Below are 27,148 nucleotides of genomic sequence, written 5' to 3'. Positions count from 1 at the left end.
ATAGTCTTCGCTATGTAATACCTTAAATCTCCTGTAGTGGAGGCCTATGAGATACATGCAAGTAACATCTTAAGGATATACCACTGTTCAGCTGCATGGCTTATGAATACCCATGACATTTTGCTTTGTAAGTCTCAAAGGGTATAATCAAGCCAATAAAGTCAAACCCAACTAGCTGTAATGTAGGGTAAGTGGATTGTTTGGCTCTAAGTTAGAAAAATAGAGCTTAAAATCAAGCCTAAACAGTAGAGTGCCTGCAAAATATCCCAAGTAGTATACAAACTGAAGGTAAAAAGATCACAAAGATAAACCATTTAGTAAAAATTTCAAGAAAGACCTACCCAGTCTTCAGCGTGCAATACCTTAAACCTCCTGTAGTTAAGGCACATGGGATGTCTACAAGTAACCGCTTAAGGGCATACCAGTGTTTTACCTACATGGATTATGAATGCCCATGACTTTTTATTAAGTCTTTATGGGTGCATTCAAGCCAGTAATGCCAAACCCCACTAGCTGTAAGCATGCCATGTTTCTCCTCATTCTGACTTCATCAGTACAGCATTTGTGGACTAGCTTTGCTAATGTCTAGTTCATGTGTCTTTCTTAAATTTTTTACTGAATGATTTGTCTGTGTGACCTTTTTACCCTTTGACATTTGATATTTGGATGTTATTTGGGGCCTTTTGCTGGCAGCCTAATGTTTATGGACTTAAGGCTTGATTTTAAGCATTGTTTCTAAAGTGTTGCCACACAACTGCTTTCAATAACAATTCATTGCTTTTAATCAAAAGATCCATCTTTCTGCCTCCATTTGATCCGTATCAGAGTTTGTTTTGAAGTCAAACCATTTTAAATGGGAATGTTAGTTGTAAGTAAGCCATTGAAGACCCCGTTTATATCGCATTCCACTTTAATTGCTTCTTCCTTGACAGCAGCTTTTTCAACAGTGCACACTTTCTCCAGTCTTAACAAGACAGATTACCATTCCAACACAAGGAGTGACTTTGTCAGTTGCAGTTATCTAAGGGTTGTTAGCTGAGGCCTCCACTTGACATTGAGAATCGTAACTTAACATTGTGCCATAAAGGAATAAATGGTGAGGATGAGAGAGATTTTAGTTTGTGTGATTTACTCAGCATAGCAGTCGATATTTGATCCATTCTTAACATCAGTTTAATTTCCACCACCTCTTCAAAAATCCTTCTCTTTCTGAATTGTTACATATTGTTAATTCTAGTACATGGGTGGCATTTAAGTAGCATGTGTATGTATGCATACATCATGCTTGTTGAATAGACCTTTATAACCAAATGTAGTCTTTTGCACAGAAGAAAGGCTGTGTGAAATTTCAGAGAAAAAGACTGCGGAAAAAAATGCCATGTATGCTTGTCATGGTGTACATAGGTAGTTCCTGGTGTAAACATTATGCTTGCATGATGGAATTTCTTGAGAGCGCCATCTTGGTAATGTCATTACTACTTTCCTTAAGTGGCAGAGACTTGACCTATGATGTATTGTGTTCTATTGTGTTTTATCATGTTCAAAATCTTGCTTATATTTTTCTGAGATTGCATTTTTGAAATCGTTGGCTACTCCTTGAGGACATGGTTATCACTTCTTAGATAAAGTAGTGGCGTAGCCATCCATCTGCTGCTGAGGAAAAATCTGAGTGAGTGTACCACTTCACTAAGGAGGTTATAACCCAGATATTAGGACAAACTGTGAATATGAGCATGAAGTAGTCCTGTAGTGTTATGGTGAGTAGGGTTCCTATTACTAGATCGAAAGACCGTAATTGCGAATACGAAAAGAGTGACACGTATTGCGCAAAGTACGGAAACGCCAAACGTGCAAAACAGCGAAAATTTAAATGTCGAAGTATAATGGTTGGCCCGTCTGCGGTATAGCTCTGTAAGGTAAGTGTGTGATAGATAGGACTCTAGGGTTAGGATGTGGGTTAAGATAAGTGAATAGATAAGTAATGTATGTAAGATTTAGTGTAGTGTTAGAAGCAGGGTTTTATTTAACTGTATGTATGTGTATTATTTATTTTTTTGGGTGTATGTCTGTAGGTGAAGTGTGCGGTAGTTACGGACCTTAGGGTTAGGGAGGTGTTAACGATAGTGCATAGATAGTTGTGTATGTGGGGTTTAGTGTAGTGTTGTAAGTAGGCTTTTGTTAAATGTATGTATGTGTATTTATTTTTTTGGGTGTATGTCTGTAGGGGACGTGTGCGGTAGTTATAGACCTTAGGGTTAGGGAGGGGTTAAGGATAGTGCATAGTTAGTTGTGTATGTGGGGTTTAGAAGTAGGGATGTTCATCGTGTTTCACTGTTGCAGTCATCACTGTAGGGTTCTTCCTGCCGGCAGGCAGCCCTTGGTCGGCCAGAATCCCAAAGTCTGGGTCCGGCTTCTGCTGTGTACTCACCCTCCCTGACGTCAGAGCGCCAGGGGTACAAAGCTCCCAGCCGACGCCATGTTCTCCAGTCTTTCTTGCCGCATGGTTCGCAAGTGCCGGTCAGCTGTCTCTTGTTATTTTTGGTGCTTCATACCGAAGACATTCTTCTTTTCAAAGCTAAGTACCCCGTCGGGGAAACTTTTTTCTTGCTCCAGACCAGGGTTTGGGTTAGTGTATGTATGTGGTTTATTTATTTTGTTTGGGTAGGTAGTATGTAGCGGGTGGTGGGGTTGGCAGACTATGACTGTTCGTTATTTTATTTTTTGATGTTTAGTGCGTTCGGGATTTTCGTGATTCGCGTTACAGGTGTTGACGTTCAGGTATTCGCATAAAGGGTTTTTCAATTTGCTAATATAGACCCGGTGAGTAATATATTCTCAGGTGTACTTTACTTTTACATTTTCAAGCTTGGTCTGTGTTACGGAATGTATTATTTATTTTGTATCAGGACTGCTAAATAAATGTACGGTAAGCACATATGTGAAGTGTTTGTAAGTGTAAAGAAAGGCTGAGACAAGGCTGGCAAGTTCTTTAGACTTTACTAGAGAAAGATAAATTATTGTAGCTGTGGCCTGTTGTCACAAAAGGAAATGTATATATTTTTAATGCCAACAGCAGCCAGAGTTATAGTAAGCTTTGGCTAGTGGAAGAGTTGTCAGGAACAAAGTTGTGGATTTCTCTTAATATAATTGCCTTGTTGTGAGAAACTGAGGAAGGGAAGCTTTTACAGCAGAGTACTAATGCACCTAGGTAGGGGTTAAAGATTTCTAACCTTCTGAGCAGAAGAGTTCATAATGTTATGTTATTATTGCCTACTCCTACCAGGAAAAATAAAATTGCTTACTTCTAAGTAGATGGATCCAGATAACCTCACCAACCACTGTGTGGATTGACTTGAGAGGACTTCCTGAAATATATAGAAAGGATTGGGGGGGGCAAAAGGTATTTGCTACCTGTGTCTTACTGGGGTGGAGGGGTGTGAACAGAGCCTGGTGGATATATAAGCATAGTCCAAGGAAACTATTGGGCTGCATTCTTGTGGTCAGGCTGCAAGGTGCCCAAACATCTTTAACGATTAAAAACATTTAAAAGTAAGTATGCCTTTTAAAAAGTCCAGCAAATAATGTGCCAGTTTCTTTCCTTTTCTAGTCCGATCACATTAACTGTTGCCAAATGTTGGGACCCTGCACCTCGAGGCTGCTTTACATTACCAAGAAGTAAGTATATCGACTGAAAGGTCATTTTAATTACGTTACTGCAGAAGAAAGCTGTATTGTATGAAGTGATCCAAATGATAACAGTACATAGTGAGTAAAATATTCATTTTCGGATCCTATAGCCAGCAGTGAAGCCTTTTTTAACAGTTGACATAAGTATTAACCTCTACTGGGCTAAGTTTTGTGTGTTTGAATACCCGTTCACTTGCATTACTTAATTTGTGAGGTTGTGTTTCTCAGCAGCCCCATGGCAAGTGCTAATAATTAAGTAAATGTTCTAATATGTGCTATTGTCATTGTCTTGTATTAAATGCAAAAGTTGCAGACTCAAAGTCAACATGTCAGAGTACCAAAGTTTATGTGGTGGAGTGGTTTTATTTTAAATTCTGCAGCTTCATTTCAAAACTTTTTCTCAAGTTTTTACATAAATACTGTTAACATTTGATGTTGCACTTAAGCATAGTTTTTCTTTTTCTTATTTCTAGTTAAGTCTGTCCCATTTCTTCCCAAACAAGTATATTTTTTCCTTCACTAGGACATATCCATTCATTATTGTGTGTTCCACTTCATATGTAACCAGGAGCCACCTAGCTATAAGCTCTCAACTTTTAAACAAGCGACAGTTAGTGATAGTAGTTGCCATGTGATTATAGTACTTTTAACATTGTGACGTAATCACCAGTGGAACTTTTTATGCTAGCCACGCATATCAAAGTGAAAAAGCTGATTTTAGTATAATTTCAGGTCTGCTTATTGTAAACGGTGTTTGTCTACTTACCGTTGTAAAGAAAATTAGGATGTCACCTCTCTCACATTAGTGGCATGGATGTGGGAATAAGCCTAGATCACTAGACTTTCTACCACGAGGAGCAATGAGAATTAGTTGCCTCCTTGCCTCAGGAAGGGAAAGGACATTAATGCAAGATTGCACTAACCAGTAATGAAAACTGAAAGGTAAGTTTACTCCAGCAGCACTGTAGCTGGATAGCATTAAATTTTGTCATTCTCCAGGGCTAGAAATATTGTAGAAAACAAGGCAAGTCAGGCTAGGGAGGATGACAGCAAAGAATATGAAGTCAAAATTCCATTTTATATTGGCTTCCTGTGTGTCCTCACAGCAAGAGGTTCTCCAGTTCGATTCTCGGCTGGGGTGCCTTCTGTGGAGTTTGCATGTCCTCCCTGTGGTCGCGTGGGTTTCCTCTGGGTGCTCCGGTTTCCTCCCACATCCCAAAGACCAGCAGTCTAAATTGGCCCTAGGTGTGAGTGTGTGTGTATGACTTCTGTGGAAGGTTGGGTGCCGGGCTGGCAACTCGACACCATAAAACTCCACTGCCAATCATCTGCGGACAGATGATCCGCTGTGGCGACCCCTAACCTGGAAAAGCCAAAAGAAGAAGATTGGCTTCCTGTGTGTACCACTCAAGTCGTACTGAGTACTGGGGGTAAGTGGTAGTGGTAAAATGAGGCTTTGGCCTTCTGAATGAAGAGTTGTAGCTTAATGAGGTAAACTATCAGGAGCAGAGGCAGCGTGATGCTGCATAGGGAGTGTTTCTTCCACTGTACTGATGACTTGGGTTTAACTAACTGACAGCCACCTGGGAACCAGAGGTCCCAGTTGTATAGGATTAGGAGCAGATGTTCTTCATGTTTCACTGTTGCAGTCATCCATACTTGGGTTATCTGCCTGCAGGTAGCCCTCAGTCGGCCCGAATACCAGAGTCTCAGGATTTCTGTCTCAGATGCTGTCACCTCTTCCATGACGTCAGGTCGTCATGGGTATAAAACAGGCAGCCGACACCATTGCATCAGTCTTTCTTGCTGAGAAGGAGCTCAATGCAGAAGCAGTTCGCAAGTGCCAGTCAGCCGCTACCTGAAATTTTCGTTTTTCGAGTTTCAGACCTGAAGTCTTCTAAAGCTAAGTACTCCCGTTGGGGATCCTTTTTTCTTGCTCTAACCGATGTCAGAAAAAGTTAACAATTGTCTTGCCTGTGGAAAGCAAATACCTCACGAGATTTTCATTCTTACTGCGTTACCTATTTAGGCCCAGACCATGACGTCCCTCGCTGTCAGTTTTGTGCCTTGTTTAACACCCGAACCATTCATCATCGGGCTATCTTTGTCGATAAATTATTTCGCTCTCGTTCTCTGTATTCCGAAATGGCTTCAATAGGCCATCTGACTACCGATCTTCCGAAAAAACATAAAGATAAAGACAGAGACAGACTGCATAGGTCCAAAACTGCCAACGACGCTTCCATTAAGCTAGTCGCCACTCAGCCGGTACTCAGTGAGTCGTCTTTGCAGCCCCTGATGCCTGCTTCTACAGATTCACAGGCCTCTGCCGAGACCCATTCGGACTCCGGATTAGCTGCAAGATGCTTCTTCGGCTATGGAACCTGCGGATGCCTCTACCTTGGATGGGTCCAGAGCCGCTGTGCAGACACCGGCTTCTGAGGGTGTATTCCGACCTACTGAATTGAATTAAACCGACGACTTTGTTTTTAGCTAAAACTACCGAGTTTCTCAGGCGCAGAGTATGCACTACACCTAGAAAACAGACGACCAAAGCGCATGCTCAAGCTCCCATGCCACAAAAACAAATGCATAGAATGGCTAAAGACCTTATTACCCTAATTAAGGGAAGCCACCCTTCCCCTGCTAAGAGACAAAGAATAGAGTTTCATTCTGATTCTACAGACCAGGAGTCCAATGACTCTGACCCTTCTGATTATCAGAACATGCCCTTATCAACTTATGAGGATTCAGATGCAGAGGAATCCATTCCCTCTGCCTCCCCTCCAGAGGATTTTTCTTTTGGTGAAACCTTGCATACTTTGAGAGCATTTCCGCTGGGAATGCCAGGACTACCCTCAGTCCAAAAAGAGATTCAGAGAATTCTTAGAGTTGCCTCAGCACAGGCCTCTAGCTATACCCCCTGTCCTGGATGTTGTAGATGATGTCTTCATGGAATCCAGTCTTACTCCAGGCACTTTACCCCTGGCCCCTAAAAAACCTGACAGGTACTACAGCGTACCTGATTCTCACAAATTTCTCTCTAAGAATCCTACTGCGGATCCAGAGACCATTTCCCAGGGACCTAAAGGGATTAAGGCTACTACAGCCAAAAACCCTACCCCTTCAAGCAGGGATTCCAGAGCTTTAAACAGATGGGGTAAAAAGGTATATACCTCTGCAACTCTTGCCATCAGGGCATTGAATTGCCAGTTTCACATGTTGGAAGTACCTGCAACATATTATGGAACTAATTAAACAAAAAATGGTGTTACTTCCAGATTGTGCAGAAAATAAAGATGTACAAGAGTTAATGCATTCTGCAAACCAAGTTAGTAAGCATACATTGCAGTGTGGCTTTGATGCCTTAGAAGCATCTTGCAGGGCTGCAGTCACTGGATCTGTACTGGGAAGGCATGCTTGGCTGAAGGAACCAACATTGCCAGATCGTGTCAAATCAAAATTACTAGATGCCCCTTTAAATAAAGACTGTTTGTTTGGCACTAAAGCAGAAGAGGTTTTTAAAAAGGTGGAAGAGAAAACTAAATCTATGTAAACTGTTAAAGAATTCTTACAAGTGCAGCCACCTAGCTTCAGTAGGCATTTGCCTTCTAAAAATTGGTCCTTTCCAGCCCCTTCCAGGCTTCCTCACTCCAAACCCAGAGGAAACAGGCCACCCAGACTACAGTCTCAGAGTATGCAGAGATCTAAACAATGGAGTGCTCCCACCTCAAAAACAGGGAGTGGTAAGCCGCCCCCTTATGGAAAGAGTTCACAATGACTTCTCAATTATCCTTCCCAGCCCTGCCCAATTATTTGTGCCCCTAGAAGGGAAACTTACCCTTCATGCAAAAAACTGGATGTCCATTACTCAGGACCAATGGGTCCTAAACATTGCATCCCAGGGATACAGATTCTACTTCCATTCACTGCCAACCCCAAGCAGGTTTCCAGACCTTCCTCCAAACCAGTGGCCAGAGGCTCAAAAGCAAGTACTTTCCCTGCTTAATATCAGAGCTATTCAACGTGTTCCAGTGGAACAAAGGGGGCGAGGTTTCTACCCTCCAGACTTTTCCTGGTGCCCAGAAAAGCGGGCGCTTGGCTGGATCTATCAATTCTCAGCACCTTTCTGGTGGTCCCAAAATTCAAAATGCTTACCCTGCAACAGCTTCTTCCTATGCTAGCCAAGGATACCTGGTTAGTCATCCTAGACTTTAAAAGAAGCTTATCTGCACATCCCCATAAGGGAGTCTTGCAGGAAATATCTACGCTTCAGGGCTTCAGTTCTCTGCACTACCCTTTGGCTTATCTACTGCCCAGAGTATTCACAAAGTGCCTGGCTCCAGCCATTGCATACTGCAGGCAGAGAAATGTCCACATTTTTCCATACTTGGATGATTGCCTGATTCAGGCGGACTGTCAGGAATTGCTGCTTCAGCACCTGGTATTTGTAAAAAACCTCCTCACTTCATTGGGGCACACCATCAACGAAAATAAATCACAACTGTTACCCAGTCAAAAAATTGTATTCCTGGGAGCAAGCTTGAGCACAATTTCTCAGATGGCATTTCTCACTCCAGAAAAGCAGGTCTGTTTGACAAACAAATGGCCACCAAAACCCAGCTATCTGCAAGGAAAATGGTGCAAGCCCTAGGGTTCATGGCCTCGTGTATTCTGCTAATTCCATATGCAAGACTGCATATGAGGAAACTTCTATGGTACTTAAAAAGTCTTTGGTGCCAACATTCTCAGGACCTGGAAACAGTCCTTCCAATCATACCTTGTCTAAGGGAAGAGTTCCTTTGATGGGCAGAAGTATGCAACCACAAAATGGGACTGCCTTTCACTCAACCCCTCATCGTCCAAACCCTGACAACAGACGCATCAGACTATGCATGGGGGGCTCACATGGCAGGCAATGCATTCAGGGCAAGTGGAGCCCAGGCCAAATTCTCCTGCACATCAATTAAAAAGAGATGCTAGCTGTACAGAATGCTCTGACAGCCTTTAAGTACCTAATCCTTCCAGGACAGCTGCTGACAAAAACAGACAACACCACAGTTATGTGGGACATAAACAAGCAGGGGGGGACCCATTCTTACCCACTCTGCAGGTTAGCCATGACCCTGTGGAACACAGCCTTGAGCAACCAAGTGCATCTACAAGCTCAATTTCTGCCAGGCAAACAAAATTCACTGGCAGACGACTTAAGTAGAAATCTTCTAGACCCACACGAGTGGAAATTGGAGCCCAAGACCTTCAACCTTCTAATCCGGAGGTGGACCTCTTTGCCTCCCCCAAAAACCACCATTTGAGCAAATTTTGCACCAGGAACCCTCACAGCAGGGCCTGGAAGGTGGATGCCCTATCCTTCCAATGGGAAAACCTCTCAATTTATGCATTTCCCCCTCTGCTCCTCCTCTCAAAAGTACTACTCAAGATCAAACAGGACAGGCCAAGGGCAATTCTTATTGCCCCAGACTGGCCACGCCAGCACTGATACCCACTCTTACACAGTCTGACAACAGTGCCACCCTGGCACCTACATCAGACCCCTACCCTGTTGTCTCAGCAGGATGGACAGGTTTTGCATCCACAGTTACCAACCCTAAACCTTGCAGCCTGGCTTATCCTTTGAGTACACCACCAGCAGCCATCAGCAAACAGGTACTGGATGTCATTCTTGAAGCCAGAAGGCCTAGTACTAGGAAATCCTATGCTGAAAAGTGGAAAAGATATAGTTCTTGGAGTCAGTCTCAAGGAAAGGACACAGCACTGCCCTCCTTACCTCAAATCCTGGATTACCCATTAGAGCTGTTCCACAGAGGTCTATCCTTCTCCATTAAGATTCATGCCTCTGCCATCTCAGCTCATTATAATACTGAGCCACCTCTTATTTTCTCACCCTCTCATCAAACAGTTCCTGAGATGGGCTAACAACTTAAGGCCCACTAGGAGAGCACCCACCCCTGCCTGGGACCTTAACTTTGTACTGGAAAAGCTCACACTTCCCCCTTTTGAACCTGCTGCTTCAGCAGAGTTAAAATTCCTCTCTTGGAAAACAGCCTTGCTTTTAGCCATAACTTCAGCAAGAAGAGTGTCTTGAGTTACAGGCACTGATGGCTGTGGAGCCCTTCATTATTTTCCATGCTGACAAGGTTTCCCTCAGGACTAACCCGTCCTTTATGCCTAACGTGGTGTCCAATGTGGCTCTAAACCAATCCATCCATTTGCCAACCTTCTTCCCTAATCCTCAGAATAAAGGGGAAAGGATCCTGGACTCCCTGGATGTGCACAGACCGCTCAGGTTCTACCTTGACAGGACTAAACCTTTCAGAAAGTCTGACTAGCTGCTAGTCAGCTTTGCATCAAGGGCAGAGGGCAAGGCCATTTCAAAGCAAACTATTTCCAAATGGATAGCACACTGCATCCATTTCTGCTACAAGCACCATGGAAAACCTACCTCGCAGAGGATCAGACCACATTCCCCTAGGGCTACTTCCACCTCTGCAGCATTTCTCAGGGGAGTCCCTACCAGGGACATTCTGGAAACTGCAACCTCGAGTTCTGTACACACCTTCACCAAGCATTACCACTTACCTATTTTTTCTAAATCCAGAGCTGGTTTTGCTACAGCAGTCTTACAAGGCCTGCTAGCCAGCCCTAACACTTCTTGACTGCCTCCACCCTTCCTCAGCTTTGGGAATCAACCAAAGCGTGATGACTGCAGCAGTGAAACACGAAGAACATAGTACAGTTGTGTACACTTACCATAAATGTAGATGTTCGAGTGTATTCCCTCCCACCGGCGCCCTGGTTTTCTCCGTCTTTTCTACCTCTCCATTTTTAATGGCAGTGGTATTTACTTTTTCCTGGTGGTGTTCCCCACCATATACTAGCTTCCTATTTGGGGGGCTCCAGACATTTGGGGCAAGAAAAACTGATGTAATGGCGTCTGCTGCCTGTTTTATACCCGACGACCTGATGTCATGGAAGAGGCAACAGCATCCGATACAGAAATCCTAATACTCTGGTATTCGGGCCGACTGAGGGCTACCTGCAGGCAGATAACCCAAGTGTGATGACTGCAACAGTGAATACACTCTAACATCTACATTTATGGTAAGTGTATGCAACTGTACTTTGCTCTTCCTCAAGGAGATGAATGTAGTCTGTCATTGTAGCCGTTATAACTGAAGGAGATTTCTGATTAGACCCAAATAACAGAACAGTAAGGCTGTGGGGGAGTTTCGTATAGAGTGCTCAGCTTGAGGAAGTATGACTGGGTGGTTATAGCCTTCATTGCATCCAAGTGGTTCAAGGCCAGGCGGTGAAAATGAGAGTAAAAAAAATATCCTTTAGGTGATTATGTTTTGACAGATTCAATTATCTGTTCTAGCTGTACATAAGCCTATAAGGGAAGCAGGAGGATGGAGTAAAGGCTTGAAAAAAATGCAGGCAGCAGTCAAGTCCCTGGCAACAGTATTATCCATTGAGGATTTTTTTTGTTCTTACTCCAACATGATAAAATTAGTAAAAGTACTGCTTGCTATTTGTACTTTATTTTTGCTCCCACAGGACCATACATGATGTCTGATCTACCTGTACTCATTTGGCCTATTCATTCTTGGGGGGGACAGCAGCTGGGCATTCCTAGGCTCTCACATAGCCTGATCAGGTATCCCAATCAGCATTTTGTTCACCAGTGAGAATCAATTGTAGAGAGTTGGGTCAGCTTATTGGCCCTGCAGAGCAGCCTGCCCTGTACCTGTGGGAGCATCCCCTCCCCCTCAGTGGCTCTTCTGAGACCTACTATTGCAATCTTCTGAGAGACGTGCGCCTCATTACATCACATTCCTCTCAACTTATAGTTTGAATACTCTTGGATGTCATAGTCTTAGCAGGCTCAGATTTCCACTGTAACACTGATTGCTCCCACTACATCCTCCAAGGATACGTGAGCAATCCACTCCCATCCATGTCTGTCAGCTCCTACAGGCACCTGAAATGCTAGTCAGATGTAGGTCACTTGTGCCATTGTCAGGACGTTATCCCTATAAGCTGTGGAGCTGCCACTGGCTACTTCCTCTGCTGCCTTCATAGCTGGAAATCTTCTTGAAAGATATAGTCGACTCAGTTTGATTGAATCTCATTGTTATAGCCAGAAGGATGAATGGGTAACTTTTTGACATTTTTTATGAGGTGCTCTGCTTGACCCCCATGCAGTTTGAGAACTGTGCTCTTGAACTCTCCTAATATAAATAATGCCAGATTAATTTTGTCTTACTGTAGTGCTGATCACTTACCTGACCAAACAAGATTCGTTATTCAATTTCATTGAATCAGATGAATGCCTTTCTTACATCATCCATATTTTTGCTGCTCCATATTTAGCTGTATTTTACTGAATTAAGTGATGAAATTGCAGAGGTGTTGTACGTAATAAGAGAGATGGGAGCAAAGCCCCATGGAGGGTCTGAGGGCATGCCACCATCAAATTTGAGCGTTTCAGACTGCCAATTTCAGCATGTAGTCTTGGTTAACAGAAATTCAGTGTGTTGCCTTCTATATTTACTAAACATTTAGAATCCTTAGAAAGCAGACTCGTAGTGCACATCACGGTTATTGTGGGGTGGATCACTGATGAAAATTAAAAGATCGAGCATCAGAGAAATGTAAAATATGTAGGCATGCTGGGACTTTATTCATTCCGCTAAGTATTGACATATTTAGAGCAACACATAAGGATATTTATTTTATTTATTTATTTATTTTACATTTGTTAACCGGGCTAGTCCAACTGGATATATTTCCATTTTCAGAAGAGGCCCGGGGAGAAAAGCTCCACAGTAACATTTAAAAGTTTATAATGCACAATCATAAGAGAAAAAAAATAAAAAATGTAAGACAAAAATAAATGAGAGAACAGTCGTTACAAAGTCATACTATTTAAGCAAACACCATATTCAAAAATAATTATTTACACAAATATAAAGAAAAAAATTAGTTAAAAATAATTAGATTAGCCTTGGCTAAAGAGAAGTATGCTAATTAAGAAATACAAAAACTTTGAAAGGAATAAGATACTCTTACATTAAGATATGTGAGGTTGTTTACAATATGTTCACAGTTATTTCATATCCTATTTGCAACAATAATTTAAAACAGTTACCGCTACCCAGGGGTAAGTAGTGTTAAAAAGGTGAGGGGAGGCAGGATAGAAAAAATGGCAAAAGAGAATGCAGACAATTAGTCAGGGTAACAGCAAGGGCATAACCAGTGTGTTTTAAGATGTTGCTTCAGCCTTTGCTTAAAGAATGGGAAGGAGGGAAGTACCATTAGATCTGATGGCAACATGTTCCAATATTTTTCAGCAGTATTAGAAAACAAGGAGTCACCTGCCAAGTTATTAGTCTGGTGGTAGGGAGAATTGTAATCAAGTAGAGAAATCTTATAAAGATCCTACCCCATGCTGTACTAATGGTGAAGTCTGTTCACCTTTTACCATGAGAATTAGTATATTAATTGACAGGCAGCAGCTGACCAAGACAGAGCACAGCAGTTATTTTTCCCATTCTTTTTATCTATTGTGTTCTTTCACAGTTTTATTCTTCCCTTTTTTCACTTTAGTCTTCCCCTTTCATTTCCTTCCGCATGTTGGTTTTGCCTCCTTGGCAGTTTGATCGCAGCCATGTTTTTCATTCAGCATTTATCCAACATCACTAAATGCAGGTACCTGTTTCGATTGCTTAGGTTGCTTTGTGTGTTTGCTTTGTTCATCATGCACATCAAATGCAGCATCTACCTGCATGTGCTTCCAGCTGCCTAGTTTTTCAGTAACCCTGTAGTGTCTAGAGGTTGACTGTAAAGATCACTGCTGCAGTATAAGTAATGTCACAGGCAGACATCTGACCATCCTCCTTAACTTCCACAGCTTTTGGAATCCACTTTTCTGAGCTGTGCTGGCTTTTCCCACACTTAAGACATCAATAGATCATACTGTATAAAGGGAAGAGACGCTATCACCTTCTTCAGTTCTTTCTTTGCTCCCTTGAGAAGTCAGATGTCTGCCCATCAGCATCATCCATGCGAACTCCAGAGCTGTGATGAGTGCTAAAATTTGGAACCTTTTCCTACTAGTTTATTGCCGTGCTCCTGTTTTCTGTTAAGATTTTTTTATGGAGATTTGGAGATCTTTGTGAGCCAAAGCTGACCAGTACCACCAAAGGCTTGTCATATGAAGTATCTTCTGCTGTGAAGAATCCCTTGAAGTGCCCAAGTCTAGCCTTGTACTTCATGAAGTAAGACAACTTTACTTTAAAGAGTGCATATTTTAAATGCCTATCTAGAACATAAAAAGTTTTGAGTATTAGGCCAATAAGTGGATGCTTGTCAATCGTTGGACGCTATGTGCAGATTATCTAAGCATGTAAAAAAGGCTTTCAGGAAGTTAGCAGATGTGTTTCAACAAGCTGAGAACATGCAGCCTTTGCAGCCCCATCAGTCTTGTGATGAGGGACTGGAGGACATCAGTAGTAAAGACCCCCCCCCCCAGAAAAAAATACAGTATCTTTCTGCAGTATCCCATTTCCCTGTGCTCGTTTGGAAACTGATGTTGAATAGAGGTGTCTATGTTGCCAAACCTCATTGGAAAGAACTGATGCATGTCAGCCAGTTCAGGGTAATTGCTGAGGGCCTGCTTGTGTCCCAAGCTGCCAGGAAGTACTGTCCCACTTTAACTGTCCCAGACGTTTATATCCCAGAGCCTGTGAACCCTGAAGAAGAGAGAACCTCCTTTTTTAAGAATCAAGTCCAGGATAACTAAATCATTTGTACTACTTCTGGTAGGCTTGATGCCAGCCTCTGGTGGCATCTGTCCTGCTGATACCTATATCTATTGCTGCTGTTATTGACGGTCTCTGCTTTGTTGGAGTATTTGGCAGCATGGCAGAGACATCATGTTCCCCCCACTGGCTGAACCAAGAGGCATGGAACAACACAGGCAAGGCGCATCTGTCTGAAGAAGATGCTAGCCCTAATTTACGCTGTACAAGTCTTCATATTGCTCTAGAGACCCAGAGTCCTCAGTGGGCCACAGACAACACCACCAGTATATGATACTTCCAACAAACAAGGGGGCATACTCTTCTCCTTGTATACTAGCTGTGATGGCCTGTAGTATGGCATCAAAGCTTTTCCTTTATCTCTGAGCCTGTTCGATCTTGTTGGTACAAAAAATGTGGAAGATCATATTAACAGTTTACACCCAGTCCTATGTGAAATCAAACCTGGATGTTTTCCACAGGCTCAAGTGCTTTGAGCGGCCCATGAGACAAACGTGTCTGCTTTACCACAGAATCACTAGATCCTAGGGTTCTGCTTCAGATATTCCTGGAAGGCAACCCTACCAGTGGATGTATTTTCAGTTTTTTATTGCCAAGGCCTTCTATATGCATTCCCTCCCCTTACTTTTGATTCTCAGTATACTGCAAAAGACATTGCAGGGCAGGAACCATCAGATTCTGGTGGCTTTGCAGGCATAGTATACTTAAGTAATCACTCATTGACGATCCACCTCTGTTACCCAGAAAGCAAAAAGAAAAGAACTGAAGATTTTATGGGTGTCTCTTGTCTTTATACAAGACTTCCTACTGCCTTCTGTGATATGGGACACACTGGCCCAACCCAGGAACTGCTCAGAAGCTCTGGAAGTCTGTCCAAATGGTTTGACACCTGCCTGCAGTGCAATCCCCACACATAATGTACATTTCAGAAGTGATTCCAACATCTGCACTTATGGCGAGAATAGTCTATCCGTCACAGTGGATGGAGAATTCTGAGGCGTTTAGTCATTTTTCAGTTATCCTAATCTGTTAGTGCTTTTATTCACATGCACATCATTGGATAAAAAAGAGGTAGGCGGTAGCACTACCACTGTGTGAATGGGATGATGAATATGCTTCTTTTTAATCTGACAAAATGTGGTCACTGATCTCTTGCTATGGCTCAATGATAAATATGTAACAGACTTTAAACATGTATGTATGATGAATAATGTGTCATGGAGACCTTATAGTATAACTTGGTAAAATCTGGGTTGTGAGCAAAAGTATAATACCTAGACTAGATGTGTAGCATCTCAAAAGCAAAACATTTAAGATCAGTGAATGCCTCTCCTGATTTCTGTGGAGGTGTAGAGAATGGCAGCTTGAGTTTTTGTATTTGTTCCATGTCTCTGCTTTCTCTGTGCTTATTTTACAGATCTCGTTTGTGAAAGTAACATGGTCTGTGATGCTAAGTTGTTTTGATCCTTTTACTTGCACCTGTAAGTAGTAACTGTGATTTGCTGCACTATATTTGGTATGGCTAAAGTCTACATTATTGCAAAAAAAAAAATCATGACTTTGTGAGACGCTCTTAGGCTAGAGGACCCATAAGGCATAGAAAGGGCAGAGGGTGGATCTGAGCACATTCCTTCTTGAACACACACAATGAGTAAAGGGGTACAGCAATCCAGAAAAAAAAAACATACACAAGTGAAACCTTAATTTTCAGTTGTGTTAGTGTGGCTGCTTCATGAAGATAGAATTTTTGTAATCTCTGCTCCTTTTAACAGAATTGGTTTTGTCATGCTGTAAACTTTGAAGCTAGGGTTTCACTTTATAGCCTGTAAGAAGAAGAAACTCCCATAAGTCATGCAAGTTGATATCTCCAACTTGATTCAAGCCCAAAGCAAGCAATTGTTGTGCTGTTTACTGTAGAGTTATTTGCAGAGTTTTCATTCAATAATATATACTTGCCCTGTTGTGGGCAGCAGATTGATTCTTTACATTGCACTGTCCCTTCTGTTATAATGAGAAGTGGAATAAGTACAGAGCCTGCAGGTAGGTAGAAGTCACTGATGTTAACTCATCACTTTATTCTACCATATGCTTGAAAATATGAACTCCACACATGAGTTGTCACCGAGAGTTAGAATTATTTACCGAGAATGGCAAAGCGAGAAGTCCCATTGTCAGTGGAGTTCTCAACATAATGACTCCAAACTTTATACAGTAGTAATTTTTTTACATTTAAGATGTACCAGTGGCAAATGTTTCATTAGCAAGGATAGACTTTCCCCTGTGTGATTCTTTAAACCTGTTGTATTAGAGGCACAACATAGGAGGAAAAAAAACAGCAAGTTTTAATTAAGTTGTCAAGCTAAAACTAAACTACAAAATTTTTTGTTAGGTGGTAATTTAAAAACACAGGAAAATACTTCTAGTTAATGTGAGCTAAAAGGTACATAAAATGCGACATGCTGTAATTTAAGTAATGTTAGCAGCAAGGAGACTCTGGTTAGTACAAGGTGTATATGAAAGCCACAATGAAATCAGGTTATTACAGAAGTCCAGTAAAGTGAAAAAAAGTCCAAAAATCTATCCATATATTAATCTGATAATGTGGATAAGTTCTGTTGTTGAACAGTCAGTGTTAGTACAGTGCAGAACAGCACTTTCTAAAGCAATCTGGTATGTTTGAAAGTAGCGAGGTGCTATCAGTACAAAACTGTTTGGGAAGGCTTGCTCGATAATTTAGATGTTCTTCGTGTTTCACTGTTGCAGTCCTCACATATGGGTTATCCAGCTCCCGGTAGCCCTCATTCGGCCCGAATACCAGAGTTCTTGGTATATGACGTTGGCTGCCACCAGTTGTAAAACTGATGTCAGAACGTCAGGTATAAAGGGTGGCAGCCGACACCATTTCCCCAGTCTTTCTTGCCGCGGAACCCGAAGCAGATGCAATTCGCACTAGTGCCGGTCGGCCGTTTACCTTTGTTTTGTTTTCTGACTACCAAGTTGAAGACCCCTTCAGATAAGTACCCCGTTGGGGATCCTCTTTTCATGCTTTAACAAATGTCAGATAAAGTTAATAACTGTCTTGCCTGTGGAAAACCGATTCCACACCATGATTTCCATTCCTATTGTATAACTTGTTTGGGCCTTGAACATGACGTCCCTAACTGTGATCTCTGTGCTTTCTTTAACCCGCGTACCATATGCCATAGAGCTAAGATTTTGTATAAGCATTTCGGAGTATGGCTAAGTTCGTCGGTATGGCGTCTTGTGGTCTCCCGACTTCGGATATACCTAGGAAACACAAACACAAGGACCGCAACAGGCCTAGGATTAAATCTGCTGACGAAGCTCCAGTGAAATTGGTCATCAGCACAGCGGTAGTCAGTGAGGTGCTTTCGCAGCCCCATGCAGTCCGCAGATTTTCAGCCGCAAGCCTCTGCCGAGACCTTTATGGAGTCGTCCTTGCCGCATGCTACTATTTCGTCTTCAGACCCTCCGCCTGTCGCCGCCTCAGATGGGTCTGGAGCCGCTTTGCAGGCACTGGCTTTCTGATGCCTCTCCCTTTCGACGTGAGACCAGAACCAGACCGACTACCTTAGTTCAGACTTTTGCAGTTGCTAGGCCTCCCGAGTCCGTCTGGATTGCTAGTAAACCTTCCAGCCGCAAACCTACTCACAAATAGGCATCGGCCTCCCCTCCTGTGCCTCAGTCCCAGTTGGTAAAGATGGCTGGTGATCTTCTCTCCTTGATTATGGGCTCTCACCCCCCCCCCCTTTAAAGAGGACTGGGGAATTATCTCCCGATGTTTTGTCTGTCTCAGACTCTGAGATTTCCAGCATGTCTGTTGGGGAAGAAGGAAATTCTCAACTTTTTTCTGGTTTTGAGGATTCTGATGCTGAGGACTCTATCCCTTCTGCCTCCCCTCCAGAAGATTTTTCCTTTGGGGATACTTTGAATATCCTTGGGGAGCATTTTAAATAGGAATGTCAAGATTTTCCACAGTCTAAGAAAAGAATCAGAGAATTTTGGATTTGCCACAGCACAAGCCTCTGGCTATACCTCCAGTTTTGGAAGTTGTGGATTATGTTTTCATGGAAAATTCTTTAACTCCTAAATGTTCATCGTGCATATAGCTGCAGTAATCACAGATGGGTTTTCTGCCTTCAGGCGGTCCCTCGGTCGGCCGAATTCCAAAGTCTTGGTCCGGCGTCGGTTGTAGTCGCTTTCTCTTCTGACGTCAGTGAGGCCAGAGTATATAAGACACAGCCGACACCATGTTCTTCAATCTTTTTTGCTGCGCGGTGCCCGAAGCAGAAGCAGTTCGCAAGTGCCGGTCGGCCAGCTCCTGAATTACGAAAATTTTGGAACCGAAGTCTTCATTAAAGCTAAGTACCCCGTTGGGGAAACTTTTCTTGCCTCAGACCGATGTCAGAAAAAGTTAATAATTGTATTTCTTGTGGGAAGCAAATACCGCATAAGGATTTCCATTCCCTCTGCATACCTTGTTTGGGCCCAGACCACGACGTCTCGGGCTGTCGCTTTTGCGCTACCTTCAATAAACGCACTATTAAGCGTCGGGTGGAGTTCGCCCAGCACTACTTTGGTAAAGCTTTTGATTATAAAATGTCGTCTGACACTCCGACTACCGTTTTATCCAAAAAACGCAAAGAAAAGGACCGACACGCGAGGCCCCCGCCGACACCACGCCAAAACAGGCTACACGTGGTCCGGTTCTCAGCGAGACGCCTTTGCAGTCCCTGACTACCGACGACACTCCTTTGGCGGTGTCCTCTGTACCCGAGACCGCTGGGACCTCGGCCCTTTCCCAGACTACAACCAGCCTCTGCTAATGTTGAGCCTACTAATGTGGACAGGTCCACCTCCACCCATGGTGTATTTAGGCCCTCATCTTCTTTTTCAATTAAGGCCTTTACTAAATCCAAAGCAGCCAGGCATCCCACGAGGCCTGTTGCACAGGGCCCATCTCCTGGTCCCATGCCTAAAAAACAGATGCTTAAAATGGCTGAGGATTTAATTACTCTTATCAGAGGTTCTCAACCCTCCAGACAAGAGACCCAGAGTGGAGGAAGATTCTCCCTCTTCGATCAGGGATCCATTTTATCAGAACATTCTGATGCAGAGGAACACTCTTACTCTCCCTTTGAGGATTCGGATGCAGAACAGTCCATTCCTTCTGTATCCCTTCCTGAGGATTTTTCCTTTGGGGAAACCTTGCACACATTGAGGGAACACTTCCATTGGGAAGGTCAAGACTTTTCAGATTCCAAGAAAAGACTTAGGGAATTTCTTTTGTTACCTCAACACAGACCTCTGGCTATACCCCTGTTTTGGACATACTGGATGATGTCTATTCGGAGGCTTGTCTTAACCCGGATTCTCTGCCTCCTGCACCAGTCAAACCTGATAGGTATTACAGAGTACCCAGCTCTCACCAATTTCTCTTCAAAAGCCATAATGCTGACCCTGAAACCATTTCACAAGGCCCCAAGGGATTGAAGGCCTCCACTGCCAAGAATCCACTTCCTGCAGAAAGGGAATCAAGATCTTTAGAAAGGTGGGGTAAAAAGGTATATACCTCGGCCACCCTAGCCATGAGGGCCTTAAATTGTCAGTTTCATATGCTTAAATATCAACAGTTCCTGTTATCTCAATTAAGGAACAAAATGTCTCAACCTGAACAACCAGATTTAAAGGAGTTACAAGATATGATGCATAGTGCAGAGCAAGTGGGTAAACACACCTTACAATGTGGTTATGATGCCCTAGAGGCCTCAAGTAGAGCGGCTGCTACAGGATCAGTCATTCGCAGACATTCCTGGTTTAGGGAACAAAATTTGCCTGATCATGTGAAAGCTAAACTTCTAGATGCTCCTTTACAAAAGGATGTGCTGTTTGGTACTAATGCTGAGGAGATACTATGGAAAATGGAAGAAAAAGCCAAATCTATGCAAACTGTCAAAGCTTTCTTACAGGTCCAACCACCACATTTTAGCAGAAATTGGCCTTCATAAAACTGGTCCTTTCCGGCCACTGACAAGCCCCAAAGAGGTAGATACAGACGCACAAGGGGCAGAGGGCAATCACAAGGATCATATAGAGGCCGACAATGGCAAACTCCAGCACCAAGAGGTGGCGAAGACAGTGCTCAACAATACAGGAAGCAAACCCAATGACTCCCTCATTTCCATGCCAAGCATGTCTCAGCTGGCAGCACCTTTGGGAGGGAAACTAGCATTATTTGCAAGCAATTGGCATATTGTCACAACAGACAAATGGATTCTGGACATTATAAACAGAGGCTACAAATTTCAATTTCACACTCTTCCAAAAATGAGAGGCATGCCAAACCTGCCACAAAATCAAAGGGCAGAGGCACAACTGCAAATTTCAAAGCTCATAACCATGAGAGCTATTCAAGAGGTACGTACTCAACAACAAGGTCAAGGTTTTTATTCAAGACTTTTCCTGGTACCAAGGAAAGGAACCGACTGGAGACCCATTTTGGACTTATCCATCCTAAACACATTTCTACTGCACCAAAATTCAAGATGCTCACATTACAGCAGCTTCTTCCCATGCTGGGCAAGGAGTTTTGGCTGGTAACATTGGACCTCAAGGAGGCATACCTGCATGTCCCAATCAGACAAAGCTGCAGAAGATACCTCAGATTTCTTGCAGGTTCAATCCACTATCAATTCTCTGCATTGCCCTTTGGCTTATCTACTGCGCCCAGAGTATTCACAAAGTGCCTGGCATCAGTGATTGCCTACTGCAGACTTCAAGGGATACAAATTTACCCTTATCTGGACGACTGCCTGATCCAAGCGGACAGCAAGCACATACTTCTGGAACATCTGGCATATGTGACACGATTACTGCTTTCTCTGGGATATACAATCAACAAAGAGAAATCAAGGCTAACACCATCTCAGAAAATAACTTTCCTGGGTGCCAACTTGGACACAAACACCCAGATGGCCTACCTTACGCCAGAAAAACAGGGGCAACTATCTCAGTACTTCAAAATACTAGCAAAAAGTACCAGGCTTACTGCAAGGAAAATCCTGCAGGCTCTGGGATTCATGGCATCTTGCATTCTTTTAATCCCATGTGCAAAGCTGCATATGAGGAAACTTCAATGGTACCTAAAAAACCTATGGTCTCAACACAGTCACAGTTTGGAAACAATATTACCAATAATTCCTTGTTTGCAAAAGGAATTTCTATGGTGGGCCCAAGCATGTCAAGCAGACACAGGCCTCCCATTCTGCAAGCCTCAAGCAAAGCAAGTCATCACCACAGACGCCTCAGATTACGCCTGGGGGGCGCACATGACAGACAGGTGCATTCAGGGCAAATGGTCCCAAAAGGAAAAGCACCTTCACATCAATCAAAAAGAAATGCTAGCAGTAATAAATGCAATTACAGCTTTCAAGGACTTCCTGCATCCAGGACAATTACTGATAAGAACAGACAACACCACAGTAATGTGGTACATAAACAAACAAGGAGGAACACATTCATACCCCTTGTGCAGACTAGCCATGACTCTTTGGAACTTGGCTCTGGAAAGGCAAATCGAACTTCAAGCACAGTACTTGCCAGGATTGGAAAACACACTGGCAGACAATCTAAGCAGAAATATGACAGATCCACACGAATGGAAGTTACATCCTCAGGTGTTTACAGAAATAATCCAAGTGGGGGGGAGGCCAGACATAGATCTTTTTGCCTCCAACAGGAATCATCAATTGAAAAAGTTTTGCTCAAGGACCTTTCATCCAAAGGCCTGGAGAGTGGACGCCCTCTCATTCAGTTGGACAGCATGGACAGTTTACGCATTCCCACCTCTGCCTCTTCTGCCCAAGGTGCTTTTGAAAGCAAGAACAGACAAACCGAGGATGATACTGATTGCTCCAGATTGGCCAAGGCAACACTGGTACCAACTCCTGAGGAGCCTAACACATACTCCTCCCTGGTCCCTGCCTCTAATGCCTCTTCTGCTGACTCAGCACAGCTACAAAACTCTTCACAGTCAGCTGAAAACACTCAATCTCACTGCATGGAAAATTCCTTAACACCACAACAGACCCTACTCTCCAAGGAGGTGCAGGATGTCATTTTGGAGGCCAGAAGGCCATCTACTAGAAAAGCTTACTCCGCAAAATGGAAGCGGTTTTGCTCTTGGAATGAGAAAAGAGGCCAGGACCCTAGAAAACTGAACTTGCCTCAGGTACTACAGTATCTAGCTGAGCTGCTGAACAGTGGACTTTCATTTTCATCCATAAAAATCCATGCCTCAACCATTTCTGCAGAATTCAACATGGATCCTCCTTTATTTTCTCACCCACTCTTACGACAGTTCCTCAGAGGGGCTAAGAATATAAGACCACCAAGGAAGCAACCAATACCAGCCTGGGATCTTAATTACATACTAGAAAAATTAACATTGCCTCCTTTTGAACCAGCTGCCTCAACAGATTTGCAATATTTGTCCTGGAAAACAGCATTCCTTCTGTCTATCACTTCAGCTCGTAGGGTTTCTGAACTACAGGCCCTCATGGCGGTGCAGCCCTTTCTCATTTTCCATCAGGACAGGGTTTCCCTTCGTACCAACCCATCATTTATGCCTAAAGTGGTATCCAGGGTAGCTTTAAATCAAGCCATACACCTACCTACCTTTTACCCCAATCCTCAAAACAAAGGGGAAAGGCTGCTGCACTCTTTAGACATCCATAGGCAGCTACGTTATTATTTGGACAGAACAAAGTCCTTCAGGAAATCAGAACAACTCTTTGTGTCCTATGCTGTAGGGGCTCAAGGGAAGCCAGTTACAAAACAGACTATTTCTAAGTGGATAGGCCACTGCATACGGTTTTGTTATTCCTATCATGGGAAATCTGTTCCTACAGGTATCAGATCACACTCCACCAGGGCCACAGCTACCTCTACAGCCTTCCTCAGAGGAGTTCCTACCAAAGATATTTTGGAGGCAGCCACTTGGAGTTCTGTACATACCTTCACAAAACACTACCACCTGCCTTTATATTCCAGAACAAGAGCAGGCTTTGCCACTGCTGTTTTGCAGGGCATTCTGGCTCAACCCAGTTCCTCCTAGTACCTACCACCCTGTGCATAGCATTGGGACTCTACCCATCTGTGATTACTGCAGCTGTATGCACGATGAACATAGTACAGTTTTGTACCTACCATAAATGTAGATGTTCGAGTGCTAATACAGCTGCAGTACAGTTTTCCCTCCCTCCTTCCCCACTTGGTAAAGGCATGGGGCCTAACAACCTCTTCATACTACCTGACTGGGTTATCCTGCTATGTTTTATTTGCTTGCAACCACTGATTTTGGTTTATTTTACATTGCTTGTATATGCATTATTTATGTATTGCCTTCCTTCTGGGGGCACCTGACATCTGGGGCAAGAAAGACTGAAGAACATGGCGTCGGCTGTGTCTTATATACTCTGGCCTCACTGACGTCAGAAGAGAAAGCGACTACAACCAACGCCGGACCAAGACTTTGGAATTCAGCCGACCGAGGGACCGCCTGACGGCAGAAAACCCATCTGTGATTACTGCAGCTGTATTAGCACTCGAACATCTACATTTATGGTAGGTACAAAACTGTACTTTCTGTTCCTCCTGCCCCCAGAAAACCTGATAGGTATTATAGGGTTCCTGAATCTCATTAATTCCTTTTTAAAAACCCTACTGCTGAGCCAGAAATTATTTCTCAAGGCCCCAAGAGTGTTAAGGCTACTATTGCTAAAAGCCCTGTGCCTAGGGCCTTGGACAGGTGGGGTAAAAAGTCTATACCTCTGCAACTCTTGCCATTAGATCCGTGAATTGTCTTTTTCACATGCTTAAGTATCAGCAACATACTTTGGAGGCTATTAAGGCTAAACTTGAAAATATTCCTTTCATGACGCAGAACAAAGATTTACAAGACTTACTGAATTCTGCTACTTTAGTTAATAAGCATTCACTTCATTGTGGTTTTGACACTTTGGAGGCTTCCTGCAGAGCGGCAGCCACTGGTTCTGTAATTAGAAGGCATGCTTGGCTCAGGGTGCAGCCTCTTTCTGAACCTGTTAAGTCTAAATTGCTGAATGTTCCTTTGCACAAGGACAATCTTTTTGGTAATAAGGCTGAGGAGGTACTGAAAAAGTTGGTGGATAAGGCAAAATCTATGCAAGCTGTAAAAGCTTTCCTTCAGGTTCAGCCTCCTCAGTTTAGTAGTCATTATCCTTCCAAGAATTGGTCTTTCCCTGATCCTGGCAAGCAGGGTCGATCTAGGCCTAGGGGTTTCAGATCTTCCAGAGGGCAGACCTCTGCCCCTCAAAGGGCTAAACGATGGCACTCTTCTGCTAAGTCGAGGAGTTCTAAGCCAGCTTCCCAAAATAAACAGTTTCAATGACTCCGGCCTTCTTGTGCCTACCTCTGCGGGCCCTGGGTTTCCTTTGGGGGGAAGGTTAGCCAGGTTCGCAGAGGTAGGTCTACCATCACAGATGACAAATGGGTGCTCAATATAGTAAACTAAGGTTACAAGTTTTACTTTCACACCTTCCCTGTTTTACAAGGGTACCCAGACATACCCAGAACTCTTAGGGCAGAGATAGAAACTCAAATTTCTTCTTTACTGACTATGGGGGCTATAGAGCCAGTTCCTGCAAATCAGGCAGGCTTAGGTTTTTATTCAAGACTTTTCCTGGTACCCAAGAAAGGGGGCACCTGGCACCCTATTCTGGATCTGTCTATTCTAAACACTTTTCTGGTGATTCCTAAATTCAAGATGCTCACCCTTCAACAGTTACTACCAATGCTGGGCAAGGATTCATGGCTGGTAACTTTGGATCTCAACGAGGCTTATCTGCACATCCCAATAAGGGAAAGTTGCAGGCAGTTCCTTCACTTCAGGGCTGGGGAGCAACACTTTCAATTCTCTGCACTGCACTTTGGCTTATCTACTGCTTCCAGGGTTTTTACCAAGTGCCTGGCTCCAGTCATTGCGTTTTGCAGGCAGAGAAACATTCACATTTTTCCTTACCTGGACAACTGTCTCATTCAAACAAACTCCCCAGAACAAATAGAAAAGGATATGGATTTTGTGAAGTACACTCTCACCTCTTTGGGTTACACTCTCAACGAAAAGAAGTCAAAGTTGGTTCCTACAAGGGAGATTGTTTTCTTGGGAGCGAGTCTGAATACAGCCACCCAGATGGTATTCCTCCCTCAACAGAAGCAAGAAGATCTTTCAGCTTACTTCATGAACTTGGCAAGCATGACCCAGCTCTCTGCAAGGCAATTCCTGCAAGCACTGGGGTTCATGGCTTCATGTATTTTGATGATCCCATATGCAAGGCTGCATATGAGAAAACTTCAATGGTACCTCAAGAATCTTTGGTGTCAACACACACAGGACTTAGACTTGATTCTTCCCCTGATTCCCTGTCTACAAATGGAGTTCCTCTGGTGGGCGACGGCCTGTTTTCAGAACAAGGGTTTGCCTTTCCGCCCACCAGCCAGACTCTCACCACACATGCCTCAGATGTTGCATGAGGAGGGGCTCATCTGGATGGCAGGGGCATACAGGGGACTTTGAGCAACAAGCAGATTCATCTGCACATAAACTGAAAAGATTTGATGGCAGTGTAGCAGGACTTGCTGGCTTTCAAGGACCTACTCTACCCTGGGACTCTGCTGATCAGGACAGACAATACCACAGTCATGTGGTACATCAACAAGCAAGGGAGGACTCGCTCTTACCCCTTGTGCAGACAAAGCATGATACTATGGTCCATAGCAGCATCCATGGGCTTACATCTAATAGCCCAGTATCTCCCAGGGAGGCTAAATTCCTTGGCGGATCATTTGAGCAGACATGTTCTGGATCCTCACGAGTGGCAACTGAACAAAGACATTTTCCATCGCATCACTCATCATTGGGGCACATCACAAGTGGATCTTTTCTCCTCTCACACCAATCATCTCCTTCCAACCTTCTGCACCAGGGAGTTTCACAGCAAAGCCTGGAGGGTGGACGTGTTGTCCTTCCCATGGACACATCTCTCAGTTTATGCATTCCCTCCTCTGCCTCTTCTTCCCAAAATGCTACAAAGATAAGGGACGAAAAAACAAAGGCTATTCTGATAGCACCAGATTGGCCCAGGCAGCATTGGTATCCCCTCCTTCGCAGCCTTTCACAGGCTCAGCCCTGGCATCGTCCTCTGGTACCAGATCTGTTGGTTCAGGGAAGGGGGAAGTTCCTTCATCCTCATCTTCAAACTCTGCATTTGACTTCCTGGCTAATACTTTAAATCTTTCCCAACAGGTGGTTGAAGTTCTTCATGAGGCCAGGAGGCCTAGCACCAGAAAATCCTGTGCAGATAAATGGAAGAGATTTTGCTCTTGGATGCTGGCTAAAGGAGAAGACTCTTCTCATCCTTCTCTTTCCCTCATTCTTGACTACCTAGCAGGACTGCTTAATGGTGGACTTTCCTTTTCTTCAATCAGAATTCACGATTCAGCAATTTCGGCTCATTTGAGCAAGCCATTTTTCCTTACCCCTTGATGAAACAGTTCCT

The 27,148-nt window shown here is 43.6% G+C and overlaps 1 protein-coding gene across 3 annotated transcripts in view; it reads left to right on the top strand.

Moving 5' to 3' along the window:
• DVL3 (dishevelled segment polarity protein 3) overlaps positions 1-27,148 on the top strand; it is a 1,476,692-nt gene that overhangs the window by 1,254,273 nt on the left and 195,271 nt on the right. For all 3 annotated transcript variants that reach the window (XM_044070196.1, XM_044070195.1, XM_044070197.1), the window contains one exon: positions 3,608-3,675. In XM_044070196.1, coding sequence (XP_043926131.1) covers positions 3,608-3,675 — 68 coding nt within the window. The remainder of the gene's footprint in view (positions 1-3,607; positions 3,676-27,148) is intronic.

Source organism: Protopterus annectens, chromosome 4.part1, assembly GCF_019279795.1.
Source record: "Protopterus annectens isolate FY-2018-M chromosome 4.part1, PAN1.0, whole genome shotgun sequence".
NCBI lineage: Eukaryota > Metazoa > Chordata > Ceratodontiformes > Protopteridae > Protopterus > Protopterus annectens.
This window is presented reverse-complemented; position numbering and strand designations above follow the sequence as displayed.